The 17937-nt window shown below is 44.7% G+C and overlaps 1 protein-coding gene across 17 annotated transcripts in view; it reads right to left on the bottom strand.

The window, feature by feature from the left end:
- The window catches only part of nrxn1a (neurexin 1a), a 68773-nt gene extending 50842 nt beyond the window's left edge, over positions 1-17931 (bottom strand). For 10 of the 17 annotated variants that reach the window (XM_037980751.1, XM_037980757.1, XM_017436221.1 and 7 more), the window contains exons 1-3: positions 16994-17931; positions 10895-10912; positions 10220-10249 (exon numbers count right to left, since the gene is read on the bottom strand). In XM_037980751.1, coding sequence (XP_037836679.1) covers positions 10220-10249; positions 10895-10912; positions 16994-17726 — 781 coding nt within the window. In that variant the 5' untranslated portion in view covers positions 17727-17931. The remainder of the gene's footprint in view (positions 1-10219; positions 10250-10894; positions 10913-16993) is intronic. The other 7 variants (XM_037980755.1, XM_025010430.1, XM_025010432.1 and 4 more) reach the window with 2 other exon arrangements.
- Between the last annotated feature and the right edge of the window lie 6 nt (positions 17932-17937).

Below are 17937 nucleotides of genomic sequence, written 5' to 3'. Positions count from 1 at the left end.
TTCCTGCATATACATAAATTCCTACCCTGCGTTTAAGTCTGAAAATTTATTCAGTAAATGCCAAGTTCCCTGAAGGAGTGCTGTTTCCATCTCTGCTCAGTGATATACCATGTCTGGCTTTGAAACCGATTGGGTTATCACATCGCAGCCAAGGGAGCAATACTGTAGAGAAGGATATTACTGTCAGGACGCGAGTGACAGATTGCCTGTCTGAAATGGTGGATCTCTTCTTTTTCCCCCCTCCCTTTTTTTTGTTGATGTTAAAATAGAGACGTTCATTCCCAGCGTGAGATATTTGGATTAAAAAAATACCATTTAGACTACCCAAAAGCCAGATTTAATTAGACAAATAGGCAACAATTTGGATACATCTTTAAATGCTCCAAATGTATTTAGGTTGGGAAGGAAAAACTGGACTTTTTTGGGCTGTTATGATTATTTCCTTTACTGTACCGTGGAGTTTTACACAGTAGGTTTTGGCCAAATGAAAACATCTACAACTAGAAGCACTCGGAGGTGGTTGTTTCCTTCATTATGTCCTTCTTAAACTGGTTTATCAGCTATGTTTGTACGCTTCAACCAGCTTCAGTCAGGGTCACAAGTGATTTATGAATCGGAAACTAAAAAAATTAGGAACCACTGGTTTAAGTTATGTGACCAACTAACTGATCAGTCAGTTTTTCCAACAGATGGAGGCTTTTTGTAGAGAAACTGCTGCGATAACCTGCTGATAAGACTCCAGCCAGAGAATGAATGGCTCTTTATGACAAAACAAAAAGGTGAAAAATGCCCACTTCCTGCCCAAAAGCATTGAGCTTCAATCCCCAAGTGCATTAAACTGACAATAATGACAACCAAATCTTGATTTAAGCTTGATTAATAAACAAAACGAAGAATGAAACTGAGCAGATTTGATATTTTTATGTGACTTCCCTTAAAACAAAAGCAAGCTCAAACTCAATAATGTCACCTATCATCATTGTCTCCGAATTTGATTTTCAGCTGAAACAATGGGAAGTCCTCCTCCTGCCATCATGTTCAATCTTTTATTCCTTGTCCCTTTCTGTTCATTTTATCTTCGCTCACATCTCTCTTTCCTCCTTCCTCCGCCTGCAAAGTTTGAATTTGGCCTTCTCTTTGGTACCCAGGGAAACTGGTTTGTTTCCATGACAATGTCTTCAGGCGGAACAGCGTATTTGTCTTAAGCCTGATAAGATCAGAGTCGGTTTCATCCCTTTTAGACAGACGCGCACAGACAGACACACAAATAAATGCACATATATCATGTCACAAATGCACAACGAAGATCACTGAGGGAGAAAAGGCACGCACGTTGGAAAAACATAAACTTCTCGAGGTTATTTATATGCCTACATGGACAGATACGTGTAGACATGCACACACAAATAATGAACCCCTCTTCCAGCAGCTTGTTAACAAATAATAATAATATTTTCATAAAGGTAGTATAATGGCTCTATAATGAGTATTGTGGCTATTTTAATTAGCTAAATGCCAAACAAGTATTCCAAGTAAATGAGTGCAGAATTCCTGTGTGTGTGTGTGTGTGTGTGTGTGGTCTTGGTTTTGGCAAACGGCAAAGAAATGAACATCAAATGCCAGATGGGGTACTGGAGTGAATCGCCAATTGGGCTGCTATACTTTCAGCTCCCGCCCAGAAATGATGGAAATTGCTAGAGCAGGTAAGAGACAATTGGAGCACCCACTAGACTTCCTCTTTCATTCCAAAATGAGTGTGTGTGTTTGTGCGGGTGTATGAGCTATCTGCATCGCTGATGAATAGCATCCTGGCTGATTTGAGACTGTGTCGAGTGGCAGAGCCCAAGGAGAGAGACGCAGCGCTCCTGCTGAGAAACGCCGCAGTCTTATCTCCCTCCTCGTCTCCCCCGTTTCGTCTCCGACCTTCTCTCTCCACCTCTCTTTTCCCACTTTCCTGCGCGCGCTCCTATCTTTCCTCACCATCGCTTTTCTACACTCCTGTCCTCCCCCTCCCCCTCCCACCGTCCTCCTCCTCGCACCCCCTCCCATCGCCAGACCTGTGCCCGGCTCCCAACTCTCCATCTTCTCCCTTCATCCTCTGAAAACACGGCGATCCGTCTGATGTCTTTATGCTCCTGGAGATTACTGGTGGGGGCTTTTGTCGGCTCCCCATTAGCATTGCGACGAATGTTTAAAGTGTTAATGTGTACACTCGCTAACAGGATGCAATTACCAGGAAAGAAACGTATACATTTACCAGTTTGATTGCAACACATCTCCTGTGCTGAAGCTAGTAACTGTGCATCTCCCTGATATTGTGAGGGTAGAGCTCTGTATGTGGTGCCATGACTTTCATTACAAGAACTGCATGGGTGTTAAGCATTAATGAGCGTTGTACTGTAATGGCTGTTAGCAGCGGCACGAGGAGGCAGAATTAGTCCCATTAGATGCGAAGACAGATCAAGGGAAATTGTACATTCTGCAGTAAAAACTTTTGCTGCGATTGCTTCTCGAGCGCTGACGGCCAAAGGGGACAGTTTTCTTTCTTTCTTTTTTTTTTTTTTTTTCCCTTCTTCGCAGCTCAAAATGTGGCCATCAGAATTTAAATCTGTGCCAGTCAGTGAGACAGGAAGCCAATCAGCTGACACTTGTCTCTTAACACCAAGTGTGTCTCGCTCTGTCTTGAGTTGGGCGCTGTTCACTTGTCCGTCTTGCGGGATCCTGTGAGCTTTTGCACCAACAGTTGTGACGCGTGTCAGACAAACATCCCTCATCGTCGACGACGATCCGTTCCAACGCTCGGCTCGCCTTGATTTCAAACTGCAGATTATTGCGAATCCGTGCATTATTTAAGTGACTTCATATGGTTCCTTTTCCCCGTAGAGGGAAAAAAATCCTAAATTTCTTTTGCGAGAATCAAACTGACAGCCCAAGTAGTCCAACATGTGCAACTTTCCTTATTGCTTTTTGATGGAAATGCACATAAAACAACTGGCTAATAGAATTTTATCAACTAAAATATTTATCGTCTGGAGAAAAATATTCACTACATAAGATTATAAATTAAAGGAATAGCATTCCTTGAAGGAAAGCATATCACCCAACACCTTTCAGCCACCTTTAAAATCGTCTTATGAAGAGAAATCTAGTCAATGTAAATGACGTTCTGCCCTGTCTCGTTCTCTCATTCGATGTTGCGACCTCTTGTGAGATCTGTTGAGGAGCACTTTCAGCGACTACCACATCAAATTTTAGATGATTATCTTTAAAACTGACTGGCTCTGGGGAGAATTTGCAAAGATGTTGAGCAGTGTGGAGTGTTTGGAGTGTGTTGTGACTTAGTCTTAGCTGCAACCAAGCCAAGTTTCAGCAAAATGTCTGAAAAATGAATGGAGTTTTAGCTATTTTTGCACTTCCTGAGGTCAGTTAGCTGTGGCGGTCATCTTGGATTTGACTGACTCCAAAAGTTAACGAGTTAATAGATGTACGCCTAACAACTCCTTAGTGAAAGCTTAAATAAAAGCCACCCAGTTGTTCGGGAGGTATTTTGCTAACAGACAGACGGCGTTGACTCCAACAGTTTTAAAAGCAGGTCTTGTGCGATCAGTTAGTTCTCAAAGTGTTCGATGGGAGCTCTGAAGGTCTGAAACGACCAGAACTGAAAACTAACCTCTGAGCCAGATCAGCCCTTCAAGCAACTTTTGTAGCCGAACGAGTTTTGCGTTTGCGTGCACCACAGGGACTGACGTGCATGTAGGAGTGGATCAGCTGCTGTTACACTTCCACACGCTCCTGCAGGTGTTTGCACGCTAAAGCAGAATTCCTGTTTTTTATTTGTCTTTTATTTTTTGCAATCTAACTACTTCTGGGTACTTTGTGCTATATTAGCCACTCATATATATCAACAGCGCATTCAGGATGGGTGCTGTGACTTCTGGTTTTTATAACTTTTATACTTTTCAAACTATTTATCTTTATTTACAAACATTTACCCCATAGAAATACATCGAGATCTCTTCAATTCCTTAAAAAACTTTTTTTTTTAAAATCTACTTCAGCATATTTGTTCCATTTTTGATTTCTTATGCTACTTCTAGCTTCTAGCTAGCCTTTTAATGCTTTTAGCTAGTGTCATGCTACTTTTAGCTTTAACAACTTAGCTTCAGCTTCTTCAGCAAAGTCAGCGAGTTCTTCATAAGCGAGGGCTTGATGCTTTTCTTGGTCATGCTCGTACTTTTGACTGTTGCACAAAACAGTCCTATTAACCAATCACAAGTTTCATCTGTAATTAATATTAAAGAGAGTAAAACATTTAAGACACTGGAAACTTGCTTTAAACCTCCCTAAAAGAAACTAATAGGCCTCCCTTGAAAAAGAGATCTGTGATCTCAATAGGACGTGCCTAATTAAATAAAGGTTTTTAGTTTTCAGATCATTATTGGTTGAATTTTCTGATGGGAGACATCTTTTCTGTTTCATCTTTGGAGGGGCCTTTCAAAGCAACAGGCTGAGATCACGTTTATTGCAACTAAAGTAAGTTGATAACTTTCATAATCGGTGTTTGTGGGATTTATTATTGGGCCTGTGGTTGGTGATGAGTAAGCGATAGGAGGCATGCTGGGCTTCGCTGGTGCTGACTGGTTCCTCTCGTCTTGGCGTCTGCTACCACTCCCAACCCCGCATATGGTGAAGTCAGCGTGCGGCTCGTCTGCCGCGCCTCGGCGCTCGTTGTGTGTTCGCGGGACGCGCGCACGTCCAGGACGGGGCGGCGGGAGGTGGAAGGATGAAAACTCGCCGAGCAAAAAATACATTTTCGGGCTGTGACATTGAACGCGCTTGTGGCTCTCCCGCGAGCGGAGTGCGCGCCCATCTGCGTGCTTCTGCCGTAAAAAAACAATGTGTTAAAAAGAGAGAGCCGCTTTGATTGCCGACGCTTTGTGAGTCACAAACGATGACTCACAGTCCACCTCCCTGCGTTCACACAACATACAGACACACGCCTCGATCCCTCTCCTGCCTTCGTCCGCTGACCATGAGGAATACGTGCAGGCAGCCTTACTCATGCATATTTACACCGAACGCACACTAAGTCACACACTCAGCAGGCACTCTCTAAAGGTTACTGTGTGTGTGTCTGTTTGTCGGTCCGTTCACGTACATTTAAAGGTCACTTTAGGCGAGGCTGACCACATGTCTTGGTTGTGCATAGATTCTTGGACCGATATCGAAAACACTTGCAGACAAACGACCAATATTAAGTGGACATCCTGCCTGAAAGTAATGGCTGGTAAATGGCTTGCACTTATATAGCGCTTTATCTAGTCCAAGGACCCCAAAGCGCTTCACACTACAATCATTCACCCATTCATCCACACATTCACACACTGATGGTGGTAAGCTACATTGTAGCCACAGCTGCCCTGGGACGGGCTGACAGAAGTGAGGCTGCCATCACACCGGCGCCACCGAGCCCTCTGACCACCATCAGTAGGCAAGGCGGGTGAAGTGTCTTGCCCAAGGACACAACGGCTGAGACAGCCGGAGCAGAGACTTGAACCAGCAACCCTCCGATTACAGGACAAACCCCTACCTCCTGAGCCACTGCCGCCCATCAAGCTTTATGAATATATATCAAATAAAGGATTCCTTTAAGGAATGCATTTCGCTCGCTGCCTTTCAGGACAGTTTTAAACTAAGATCGCCTTATATTAAGAAACATTTTAGTCAAACCTTAAATATGTTGTGCACAACCTCATGCTATATTATAATTTGTTACGCTCAGGGTATGTGTTATGAATGAATCTCAGCTTCTACCGCATCAAATTTTAGCTCAATATCTGCAGAGTTAAATGAGTCACAGCTGATGATCTGTTGGTTCATGTTGATTAGCTGGGACGACCAGCTTGAATTGGATTAACTCCAAAAGTCAATCAGTTGTAGATGTTATTCCAATGATTCACATCTAACGGTTTCATTAAAATCTGTCCAGGGCTTCATGAGATATTTCTCTAACAGACAAACAGGGTTGACTCCACCAGTTAATGCTAAGGTTTTATGCAAAGATCTCAAGCAACAAGTCACACTTCGATTATGTGTTGTCAAGGACTCCCAGCTACAGCTATACAAAATCCTAGCACAATATCTGAAAAATTGACAAAATTGCAGCTATTTTTGTGTTTTCTAAGGCTAGTTGGCCTTGGTGGCCATCTTGAATGGGGTTGGTTCCAAAAATTAATCGGTTGTAGCAGCACATCAAACATTCATTTCCTGAAAGTTTAATTAAAATCTGTCCAGTGGTTCATGAGTTATTTTGCTAACAGACAGACAGAGTAGACTCCGAATACTTATTGGTAAAATTTTATATAAAGCTGTCAGGCAATTGGTTAGCACTCAGACTCTATGTCGGGGATCAGTCTCAGCTACTACCACGCCAAATTTTGGGTCAATATCAGTAAAACTGACAGTTATATCCAATTTGATGTTTTGTAGTGTAAGCCGATGGTGGTGGCCGTCTTGAATTGGATTAACTCCAAAAGGTAACCAGCTGAATGTGTACATGCAGTGATTACTTCCTGCAAGTTTTGCTCAAATTTGTCCTGTGGTTCATGGGACATTTTGAAAAACAGACCCACACACACGGACACGCCTTCACCTTATTAATATCGCAAACAAACATGGCAGCCAGCTCCACCGAACGAGCCACTTCTTGGTTCGGCTCCGAACCTGCGATCGTTCGTTCGTTCCCCCAGAAGCCTTCAACGGCCTCCTCCTGACCAAGCAGACGGAGGACAGGAAGGCAGACTCTGCTGCTTGGCTTTAAGGACATTTTCCCTCCAGATTATTTCTTCTAAATTCTCCAAAAAAAAAAAAGAAAAATCCATTTCCTTTTTTTTTTCCTTTGGCTGCTCGATACTTATGAAAATCCAATTTGGCTCCCTCTTTTCTTTCTTCCTTCCTACCACAATTCGTGCGTTTCACCCTCTCAAAGTGATTAGTGATCTGTGGCTATCATTTCCAGGGAGAATGATAACTGTGTTTTAGAGATGGGGGGGGTCCACGGCTCCCCCCCCATCAGGACTGATGTCCCCTCTCGGAGAACGGCTGGGCTGGGAGGGCAGACGGGAGCACTGCTGTCGCTTTGCAGATACAGCCGCTCGCTCTACATCACAGGAGAGACTCACTTTATCTTCCCCCTTTGCTTCCTCCCTCCCCTCCCTCCATCATTCATTTCTTTAGGTCTTCTCTCACAGGCTCTGTCTATTTTCCTCAATTTCTCCAGCCCACACACACGCAGGCGCGCGCACACACTATATATCTTTTCAAGACACCTCGTCCACCCCCTCAAAGAAACTCATTTCAGCTCCTCAAAAAGCCTCTTTGCGCTGAACTAACCTAAGCTAGGCTCCGTCTGCACCATTTGACAGCCTTTACATCTCAGTATGCAGAACAAAAAAACACACTCACACAAACACGCGCGGCTTCTTCAGGCGCGCGGAGCCTTCAAAGGTTAAAAAAAAAAAAAGAAATAAAAAAGCGTTACCCTATCAGTATCCAAACACACCTAATAGCGAGGCCCTCCGCTCCACACAAACACACTGAGCGCATTGTGTAATAAGGCCGGAAACATATGTTAATGCATGTCAGCTCCAAAGCAGGTGATTTAAAACGCTGAATGAGGGCCGGGTTCCGCAATTAAAACTTCACCGCCACCTGGATGATTCATAGCAGACATTTTCAGGCAAAAAAAACAACAACAAAAAAACAAGCAACAGGGGCTTTCTAAAACATCGAAAAAAATAAATGGAAGGTCCAACGTTTCCTTGTAGGAATGCTAATCGCTCGCCACCTTTCATGCCACATTCATGCTGAAAATCGACTTTTGTTGAGAAATAATGACGTCGCAGCTGTTTAGGTAAACTCTTAAAAGCCATCTCATGCAATATTCCTCAGAGTTCGGGTTGGGAATGACTCTCAGCTACTACCACGCCAAGATTTAGCTCAATATCTGTGAAAGTGACTGAGTTAGAGTCGTTTTTGTATCGGCTAATGTGGATTGGCTGTGGTGGACCGACTCCAGACATCCGAAGACTTTTTTTTTCTGAAAGTCTCATTAAATACCAGTGGTTGATGAGACATTTTGCTAACAGACAAACAGGGCTGACCTCAGCAGTTAATGCTGAAGCTTTTGGAGTATGATCTGTGACTGACTCTTAGCTACAAACTCGCCTCATTTTAGCTCAATATCTGTAAAATGGACTAAAGTATAGCCATTTGTACGTCTTCTAAGGTCAGTTGGGTGTGGCAGCCATCTTGAATTGGGCTGACTCCAAAGGTTAATCTGTTGTAGATCTACGTCCTGTGATTATTTCCTGGTTCATGAGATGTCTTGCTAACAGACTGAGTCGACTTCAAGTAGTTAATGACAAAATTGTTACCGATGATCTTGTACAATCATTTAACGCACAAATTATGGGATTTGGATCAACGTCAGCTCCTACCACGCCAAATATTAGGTCGATATCTTTAAAATTGGCTGCATTATTGTCATTCTTGTGCTTCTGAAGGTCAGTTGGCTGTGGCGGCTGTCTTGGTTACTTTCTGCAAGTTTCATTCAATTTTTTTTCCAGTGGTTCATGAGATATTTTGCTAACAGACAGACACACACACAAAGATATGGGCAAAAACATTATTGCCCTTTTACCAATTCGGTGGCGGGCGATAAAGCAATAGAAAGACACTTGTTGTAAAAGGGATAACTGGGACAACAAATGGGTTGAGACATCATGATGCTTCGATTCTTCTCCTAAAATTAAATTTTTTTTATTAAAAAGCACGTTCCAGAGAATACACAGGGCCGCTCGCAGCGGGGGGACAGCCATCATCATGTCTTCTCTCGCCCAATCAAAGAGCACAATAGCCTGCCACAGTCGGGCCTGTCTTCATGTGCGCCAATCAGTGTATTCATCAGCGTCATGCGGGGCGAGGGATCGAGCGGCACCTACCTTCAGATTTTCAAAAGCACAGTGGGCCGGAGCTTCTATTCATTTGCACGCATGCAGGCGCACACACTCAAGACGCTCGCGCTCGCATGCCGCAGCACCTTACCTTATCAGAAACGACACATTCCAATTCTATCTCGAATAGAGGGGAGTGGGGGGAGGTTGGTGGGGGGTGGGGGGAAAAGGTTTTCAAGCTGAGGAGCTCTAAAAGCCTGTCAACACATTCAGTAACGTCTTCACCATCCAGAACAGCCCAGTAGCCAAACACAGAAAGAAATCATGGGAGGGTACCTCTGAGTTTTCCTAAAATCACAGAGGGTGGCGTCCCAAACAGTGAGCGAGAGGGCAGCAACGAAGAAGGAAAGAACAAAGAAGGGTGGCACCGTGAGTTTGGGTTATCATCACTGAGCAGTTGTTGGTTTTTTTTTAAAAGCAGACCAGCAGCGCCACTTGTTTTTGGGCTGTTTTCAAAAACAATGGACTACGTCGGGCTCGAGGCGTGACGTAACGGTGCCACTTTCATACGCAGCGGGGACGTCCGCGACCGCCGGGAGCACCATTCGAGCGGCGGCGGCGGCGGCGACAAACCGAGGCATGCTGGAAGCTGATGAACGGCCGTGGAAAGGGGCGGGGATGGGAAAGCGGACATGCATGTGTCGGTAAAAACGTGACGCGCGCACACACACACGCTCAACGCTCACATCCTCCCAGTCAGACTCCAGTGTGTGGAGAAGGTGAAAACGATGGAAGTGGAAGAGTAAAAAAACCAAATCAAACCATCCATTGGGGGGGAAGGGGTGGGGTCACTCAGTCACATGTTCCTTAGCTCTATTACCATGACCTGGAGCTCTGCCAAGTCGATTCCAGCCAAGCGCCATCAATCATCCGCCAGTTAGTCCCTCTTTCATCAGCAGCCATGAGTCATATATATGTATATGTTGGTATACACATATATGTGTGTGAAAGTTGCTCTCAGGTTCATCGTTCTGATCTAAAATAATCTCTTCTCTGAACCCAATGAGACCGCTCAACGCGTCAGAGAAAAACTGACCTTAGTTCTGTGCCTAGAGAAACAACTTCCTTCCGCACCAGATGTTGATGAGGTGAGAGAGGGACACGAAGAGGTTTGTGAGGAGGAGGAGGAGGAGGAGGAGGAGGAAGGGGGCATGATGGTAGAGTGAAGGACAACAGGAAGTGAGGAGAGAAAAAGGAGGCCATACCTTGGTCGCCAATCATCAGGTGTGCCAGACCTTGAAGGAAGACAAGAGCACAGTCAGCACATCAAAAGGATCATGGGGCGTGAAGTATGTGTATGCACAGATGTTTTCGTGATGCAGGAGCTCGATAGTGACATGCTGGTGGAGGCTAGTTCTTCAGTGGTGTTTCAGTGTGTGTGTGTGTGTGTGTGTGTGAGTCATCTAAAATTATAGGAATAAATCCACTTCGAGGGCACTTACTTATCCTAGGCACGGCTCCTACGCACAAACAAGTTGGTAACAAAGACGTTTGGACTCAGCCATGAACCGTATCGTCCGCCGCGCCGTGTTTCTACGTCTATGTCTGCCTAACCTTGAGGCAAGAGCCACTTTAGATGATTGCAGGAGGAACGCAGTACTTACCAGAAATCAGCGAGCAACCTCTACATACCCACGCGGACCAGTTTAAGCTGACTAACTTGGACCCTGGCTATCTAGGACAACTGGATCCGCACATCAGAAGATGTATTGAGAATGGGGGGGAAAAATAAAAAATAAAATAATAGAGAGCTGACGCGAAAAAAAGGTAGAAAATAGGCAAACTTTTGGGCATTAGAATTAATTCAAGAAGGAAGAAAAGATGGAAAGGAAGATGAAAGATGTTTATAGATAGATAGATAGATAGATAATTTGACGTACCTGGAGTGTAGCTGTGCTCTGGAAAGGCGCCGCAGCCAGGCGAAGAAAGAGAAAGACAAACATTCATTAACATGCATGCTCAGCCCAAGGGTCACCATGGCTACTTACTGTACATGCACACTCGTCCAGGGTTACCGTGGAATCACACATGCAGGTCGACACAAACGTCACAATGGATACCATGCTGCACTGGTAGCCAAAACTGAGGTTTGTTTGTTTTTTGTTTTTTGTTTTTTTTAGACATGTATTTGCACAAAGCCGCGTTAAACAAAATGCACTTTTTATTTTTGTTGTTTCGTGTTTTAAATCTGTGTACAGGTAAGCGCAAACAAGCACCCACATTTGTAGGAAGAGAGGTGGGGGAGGAGGAGGAAGAGAAGAGGTTGTTGGCATTAATATACATTCCTACCTGTAGATTTGGATTCAAGAGCCGTTTACCCCACAACTTACCTTGTAGCTGCTTCTTCTCCCCAGAGCACCCCGACAGAAAGCATGCAACACACACACATACACACATCCGGGCGTACACATTCCCTGTCACACTCTCTCCTACACTCTCTCTGCCTTTCACAACAACACACTAACGTTGATTATGGCAGTAATAATGATGTGAAATAGCAGGGTAAACATGTAGGGATGGATTAGCAGTGCAAAAAAAGGACGAGGGGCATGCATGATTCAGTGCTGGGCTCTGAGTGTGTCTGTGTTTGTTTGTGTGCATACAAAGGCGTGTGTGTGTGTGTGTTTCCTTGTCTCTGCCCTTGCGCTAGCAGCATGGCAGAAACAGGTGGAGCCATTAGCATGCTAACAGCGGTTCGCCCTCAAGGACAATGCGAGCCGGGCTGGGCCTAACGAGCCCAGGTCCGTCCTGCTCTCGCTGCAGGGCAGGCAGCCTCCGACAGTAATCACATTCACGCACGAAGACGCTCGAAACTTCCTCACTTAGCAGGCTGGAACGTGCCGGACAGCTCGAGTTTAAACGATCACACCGCCGTGCTTTAAAGGAGACAGAAACCTGAAGAACGGTGCCTGTCCACGAACTTGGATGAGATGTGTAACGCGCTGCAGGTCTTTCAGGAGGGAGCAAACGGTGGATGGGCAGACAATTTGAAGTTTTGAATCTGCACAATTGAAGATAATCTACTGGGAGCCTTAAAGATATGGGGAGAATTGTCAACTACCGTAGCTGGGCTGCTTATTTCTGGTCAAACTTCATCCTATGGATCCATTTTTTTTTTTAAAACTCAACCCTGTAATAAAGAATAATTTAAAGAATATAATTCCAGCTCAGAACTTCACATCAAGGAGCCTTTAATGCCTTGCTGTCACTGACAGCTGCTTTATCTTTCCCCAACATAACCTTTGAAGAGTCTTGTTCGAAACGCCTGGGCCGAGATTTCGTTCGACACGCTGAAAGTCGGCGATGGCTCCTCACCGGCAGCGAAGCAGCCTGAAGCTCCCGCGGCTGAAGGCTGACCACCGCGGCAGCATCTTGGCGGACCAGAATGAGCAACAGCGCAGGGGGGCCGGATTAAAAAAACATTTCAGGCCACAAAAAGCACTTTAAAGCATAATTTAAGCCATCCACAAAAATACATCACCTCCTCGGCTCGCCTCTCAGAGCTATCTGTAGCTCTAAACAATTTGGAGAAAATGAGAAACATGAATCAGAGCGGTTCGGAGGAACTGGAAATACTCTGAAGACAATATTGCATCCTTGTTCTTTAAGGTTTATCTTTTTTTTTTTTTAATTTGTTAAGTGGTTTAGAGAAGGTGCCGGCTCAGTGGAATATCTCTCTGATTCTGGTACCTTCAACAACAGGAAGTAACTAAACCAGCCCCAGAGTTTATCACAATTACCATCACTTTACTTCAAAAGCAAATAGAAACTGGTGAAAATACGACACCATCAGGAGTGGGCAATACGACAATATTAGATAGTGACGGAATAGAATTGGTTAACTCTCTATCGATGATTTCCATGATGCAGAAAACACCGATGTAATTGGACTTTAGAAATGTAAGTTAATTGTTTTTCACATTTGACACCGACAGTGAATGAGACTACTTTGACTGCTTTGGTTCCTGTAGCCTGAGTGATGTGACGAGGGGCAGGCATCCAGAAAATACAACATTTAACGCTAAACCCAAAGTTTAGAGCAGAAGAATGTTGGAATAATATCCACAAACAACCATTCGGTAAGTTTTGGTGGCACGTAACTGACTTACCAGCTAACTTGAGCTAGTGTTAGCTTAGCATTTCAGATAACTCAAGCTCATGTTAGCCTATCGCTTTAGCTAATTTGAGCTAATGGTAGCCTATCACTTAGGATGACTTGAGCTCACAATAGCTTATTATTTTGGATAACTTTAGCTAATGTTAGCCTATCACTTCATGACTTGAGCTAATGTTAGGTTAGCATTTCAGATAACTCAAGCTGATAATAGCCTATTGCTTAAGATACCTTGAGTATCATTAGTTTAGCATTTCAAATAACTCGAGTAGATGTTAGCCTATCACTTAACCTATCTCAAGCTAATATTAGCCTGTCACTTCAGCCAACTTCAGCTAATGTTAGCCTATAACTTCAGCTAACTTTCAGCTAATGTTAGCTTATCACTTTAGATAACCCGCCACATGAAAACACATCAGCAGGAATGTGACGTGAGTTTATTACAAATTCTGTAGCTGAATACGAGGAACGTGATGTTCAGCATAAACAAATTAAGAAATAAAACTTGAGATAAACAAAAATAACTGGCTAAAGATTTTAATTGGCCAATACTGACTACCTTAAAAAGAAACCCTATGATTTATAGGCGTTTTATAAGTGAGAAAGCTCATCTATATATTATTGTTATATTTTGTTACATGAAAAAAAGATATTAATGAAAATTTTTACGAAAAGAAAAATAAATTTAGTGTTGTATATCAGGCATCAACGGATTTCTAAAGATTAGTCTCAATATTGGCCTTAGAAAACTCAGATCGGTCTATTTTAGGTGATTCTTTACACAATATAGTCTGAGTCGAGCTGTAAGATGCGTCAAAATAGTTTACCACTATATTATGCATACTAACTATGAAATATGTTGTGATTTTCAAGGTTATATGTCAAACACAAGTTGACAAAATTGCACAAACTGATTAAATTTGGTTCAAAAATAGTAGTTGGCCTACTTTATATAAATATATCTTTATGAAAGGAAAAGGTTTGGTTGTACTGTTTGGTAAAATAGTTAAAAACCAGTGTAAAAATCATGATTTTACTGTAAAAAAAAAAGAAGTTGCAATTTGATATTTCTGCCATATTGCTCACCCCTGAATGACACGTCCTGAAAGAACACGTTTCACCTCCAATCAAACACAAAAAAACAACCAAACCCTGTAACTCATCCCAAGAATGGCACCACATTACGTTTATCTTAGTCTTACTTTACTCGAGAGATGACACAAGTTTCAATTTATCCCAATACAGCTGCATGATTTCACATAAACCAAAAGCCAAATAAGATATTGCTCAACCCATGAACATCTTTCCAAGCAAACCTTTCAGCTTTTAGACGACATCTGTCGGCTACACCAGACTCCACTGCCAAGAGAAGAAAATCACTGTGCCATTGTTGTTTGAAACACTCCCAGCTAATATATGAGCTCATTTCCTGGAATATGTATCTTATACTTCAGAGATATGAGCAGTCTCTCATTGAGTGACAAGTGCCAGTGCAATGTAGGCGATGAATCTGCTGAGAGCCTTTATGAGAAATGTCTGCGTCTCTTATTTAGCTAGAAGAGCTGCCCCGCCGTCGGGTAACTCAGCGGTGATGTGAATAATGACCGTCCTAGGGCTCGCGCGCCTCACGGACGTGTTTCCTGCGCGCGCTCGTATGTTTTTGCGTCGCAACACCGCCGCGCAGGTGTGCGCGTCGCTGATGTTTGTGCCTCCCTCTGCGCGCTAAACACCGGCAGAACAGCAGAGCGGATTAGGCTGGCCTGGATCAGATACGCTGTAATTCTCAGTGCAGCGTGGAGCCTCTGCAGAGCTTAACGTGTCACTTTCTGAGCTTCCACGCAACCAAAGTGCTTTACCTGCAGGTAATAATGACAGTCAGTTTAACACTGATACACCTGTCGTCTGTTTCATCACTGATAAACAGAGCAAACGACTCGAACGCTCCCATTACTGTTTATTCGAGCGCACCTTAAACTAGAGATTTTCAGTTCAAACTCTCACCTTTTCATAGCTGAAGCAAGCGTTTTTGCATCGAAAGCTGATTAAATTTAAAGCTGAGCTAAAAACCACTTATGTGAATAATTATTTTGCAGATGCTTTTTGTTTAAAAAGGTCAAAACTTGTAAAGAAAAAAAAATCAGATCTTTTGAAATCTCTTTATGTTTGATTTACTACCATATACGACAAAATAAAAAGCATCAAACTGCATATTTTAAGATTCAAGAACTAAAAATAAGTTTGTTTTTTTTTTCGCAATGGAAGTTAATAATCAAGCGATTTCCTCCAGAACAACTAGCTGACTAATTGTCGGAGCGTGATTTATTAATTCTCTCTCAATGGATTAATTATTTCGGCACGTGTGAACACAACGCACCGGCACCTTCCCAGCTGCTCGGAAGAGATCGATGCTTCTCCCGTTTTGAAATGGAAACGCTGGAACGAAGCGTTTAAAAGCGGTTTGAACGCAGCGGGGAGGACGCCTCATATCACCGAGAGGACCAGCTGCAGGTAGCAAGGAGGAGAAACGATGATGAAGAGACACTCCCGGCATGAGGTCTCCTAATTAATCCTGTCTCCATGGTAACCCGGGGCCGTCCCACCGTCCACTAAATGTTAAGGTGTGAGGTAGTAAGTGGCTAAAAGAGACTTGTGTGATGCTGACGGAGGCAGTGGACGCGCAGGCGAGGCCACTCGGCCATTTTTATTTTTTTTTTTGGCAGATGCGTTTGTGTCATTAAAGAATAACAAGAAAAAAATATGAATAAAATTAAATCAATCGCTCGGGCAGAGCTGAAAGGTATCTTCGGCGCACAGCGGTTTAGAGAGCTATTGATTAAGAATGCAGATTTGCTCGGAATGAACTTGTGCAAATCTGACGACACACACAACTTAGCAGGGGGAGGGAATGAAAGCATTTCGCAGCGTGGGCCATAACGAGGTAGCAGAGTTCATTAGGCAACTGTTTGGCTTTTGTAATGACCATAATTACAATGCCCCGCACATTGGCACTTGTATTGACCAAAAGCTTGTTTGGCAGAATTAAAGGAGGTTCTTCTTGTATTAAAATACATGTATTTTTCTTATCCTTCTTTTTAGAAAGCACCTACTGCCACAAAAACACGCTACACAAAGGCATGCAGGCAACAAACAGAGCGGTCCTCAAAAAGGCCGCGGGCTGTTAAAATTAACAGCGGGTGATAGATTCTCCACACATCATTTCAGCGTCCTATGCAGAGCAGCTCTGAAGGCCGCCAAAAATCAATCTGAATCCATTAACTCAGGCAGCCAGGTGTCAGCCACGTAACATCCGCTGATTTTCAGCCCCTCCGAGCCCGTTCCAGCTAGAGCTTCTCCAACACAAGCCAACGACCACGTCCACAAAAGATCGATATGGTTACGGTGCTCCCGCCAAACACGCCAACCGAGCCCTTCAAAGCTCACCGACCAGGTGAGATCTGTCAGGGAACCTGCTTTCAATCTGCTGATTCATGAGCTTTCCGCTGGTTTTTTTTTTTTTTTTCTTAAAGGAGGGGCCTTTTGTTTGGATTTTAGGGGAACGATGTTCGCTGGGCGTCATTTGCAGGCAAAAGAAAAACAAACAAAAAAATCAATATTAAACATAATCTGTGTGCCTGCTTTGCACTTCTTGTGAAGGCCACTGATCCAGAGATGCCAAGTAGAAGGATGTGAGGATGTGAATGAAAGCTATACGCCTCGACGGCAGAGCCAATGGGTTTGGAGTCTGACGTTTAGATCTGGTGGTATGGACTGAGAGGTATTTCTGTATTTGTGCGCGTTTAAAGGTGTCAGTACATCAGTATATGATGGGATGTGTTTGATGGGTCAGCATGGTTTTAGGTCTTACCTTCGCTGCAGTCATTGCCTTGGTAACCGGTGTCGGAGCAGTCGCAGATGGCCTGGTCGTTGACCACGCTGCACACCCCTCCGTTCTGGCACTGGTGGTCTGGCCCGCAGCCGGCTGTCACCGTGATGCCCTCGGAGCCGTCCAGCGTCACCAGCGAGCCGTTGATGCTCACCGCCGTGATCCAGCCACGGAAGGCGGCGTGTTCCCGCACCGTAGGGGATGTGAGGCGCAGGGGCGAGGAGTGGAGATCCGACGACAGCCCGCCCATGTACGTGTGACTGAACACCGTCATGTCTCTCCTCTTGCTCTTCACCTCCGCCCAGCCCTCCAGTCGCCCGTCCACCTCCAGCGAGGTATTCCTCCAGTCCCGCTTGACACGCACCGCGTGCCACCGGCCGTCACTCACCGCCACACCCGACTGCAGCTCAGCCGGCTCGGCACAGAAGATGGAGAAGCGTAGGCGGAGGTGGCCGTGGAGAAGCAGCAGCTCCAGGAAGTCACAGAAGCCCTCATCATCCAGGTAGAGCAGCAGGCCCTCCTGGCTGTGAGTCCGCAGACTGAAACTCAGCACGCTCTCGCAACAGGCATTCCACACGGGAAACCGCCCCCACTGGCTGGATACACCCCCAAACTCCAGGACCTCTCCTTGGGCCTGGCCCCCTACGCTGCACAGGCATAGCCCCAAGAAGAGCAGAGGGGCCGCCGCCCAAACGCAAACCGCCATTACACTCATGCACACACTCGCTCTCGCACTCACACACACACACGGGCGCGGGGATGAGATGGAGGCTAGAGCTGGGGTGTCCCCTCCAGCCTACAGCTCATGGTGACGACTGTAGAGCACGTTGTAGAACACTCTGTAGGCGTCTCAGAGGAACTCGTCTGTCTTGGTAGCGCCTTTCGGGAGGGAGGGGTCAGATCTGACGGAGCTCCAGGGATGGGGG

The sequence above is a fragment of the Kryptolebias marmoratus genome, linkage group LG17, assembly GCF_001649575.2.
Source record: "Kryptolebias marmoratus isolate JLee-2015 linkage group LG17, ASM164957v2, whole genome shotgun sequence".
NCBI classification, from domain to species: domain Eukaryota; kingdom Metazoa; phylum Chordata; class Actinopteri; order Cyprinodontiformes; family Rivulidae; genus Kryptolebias; species Kryptolebias marmoratus.
The sequence above is the reverse complement of the archived record's forward strand: the minus strand, read 5'-3'. Positions and strand labels throughout refer to the sequence as shown.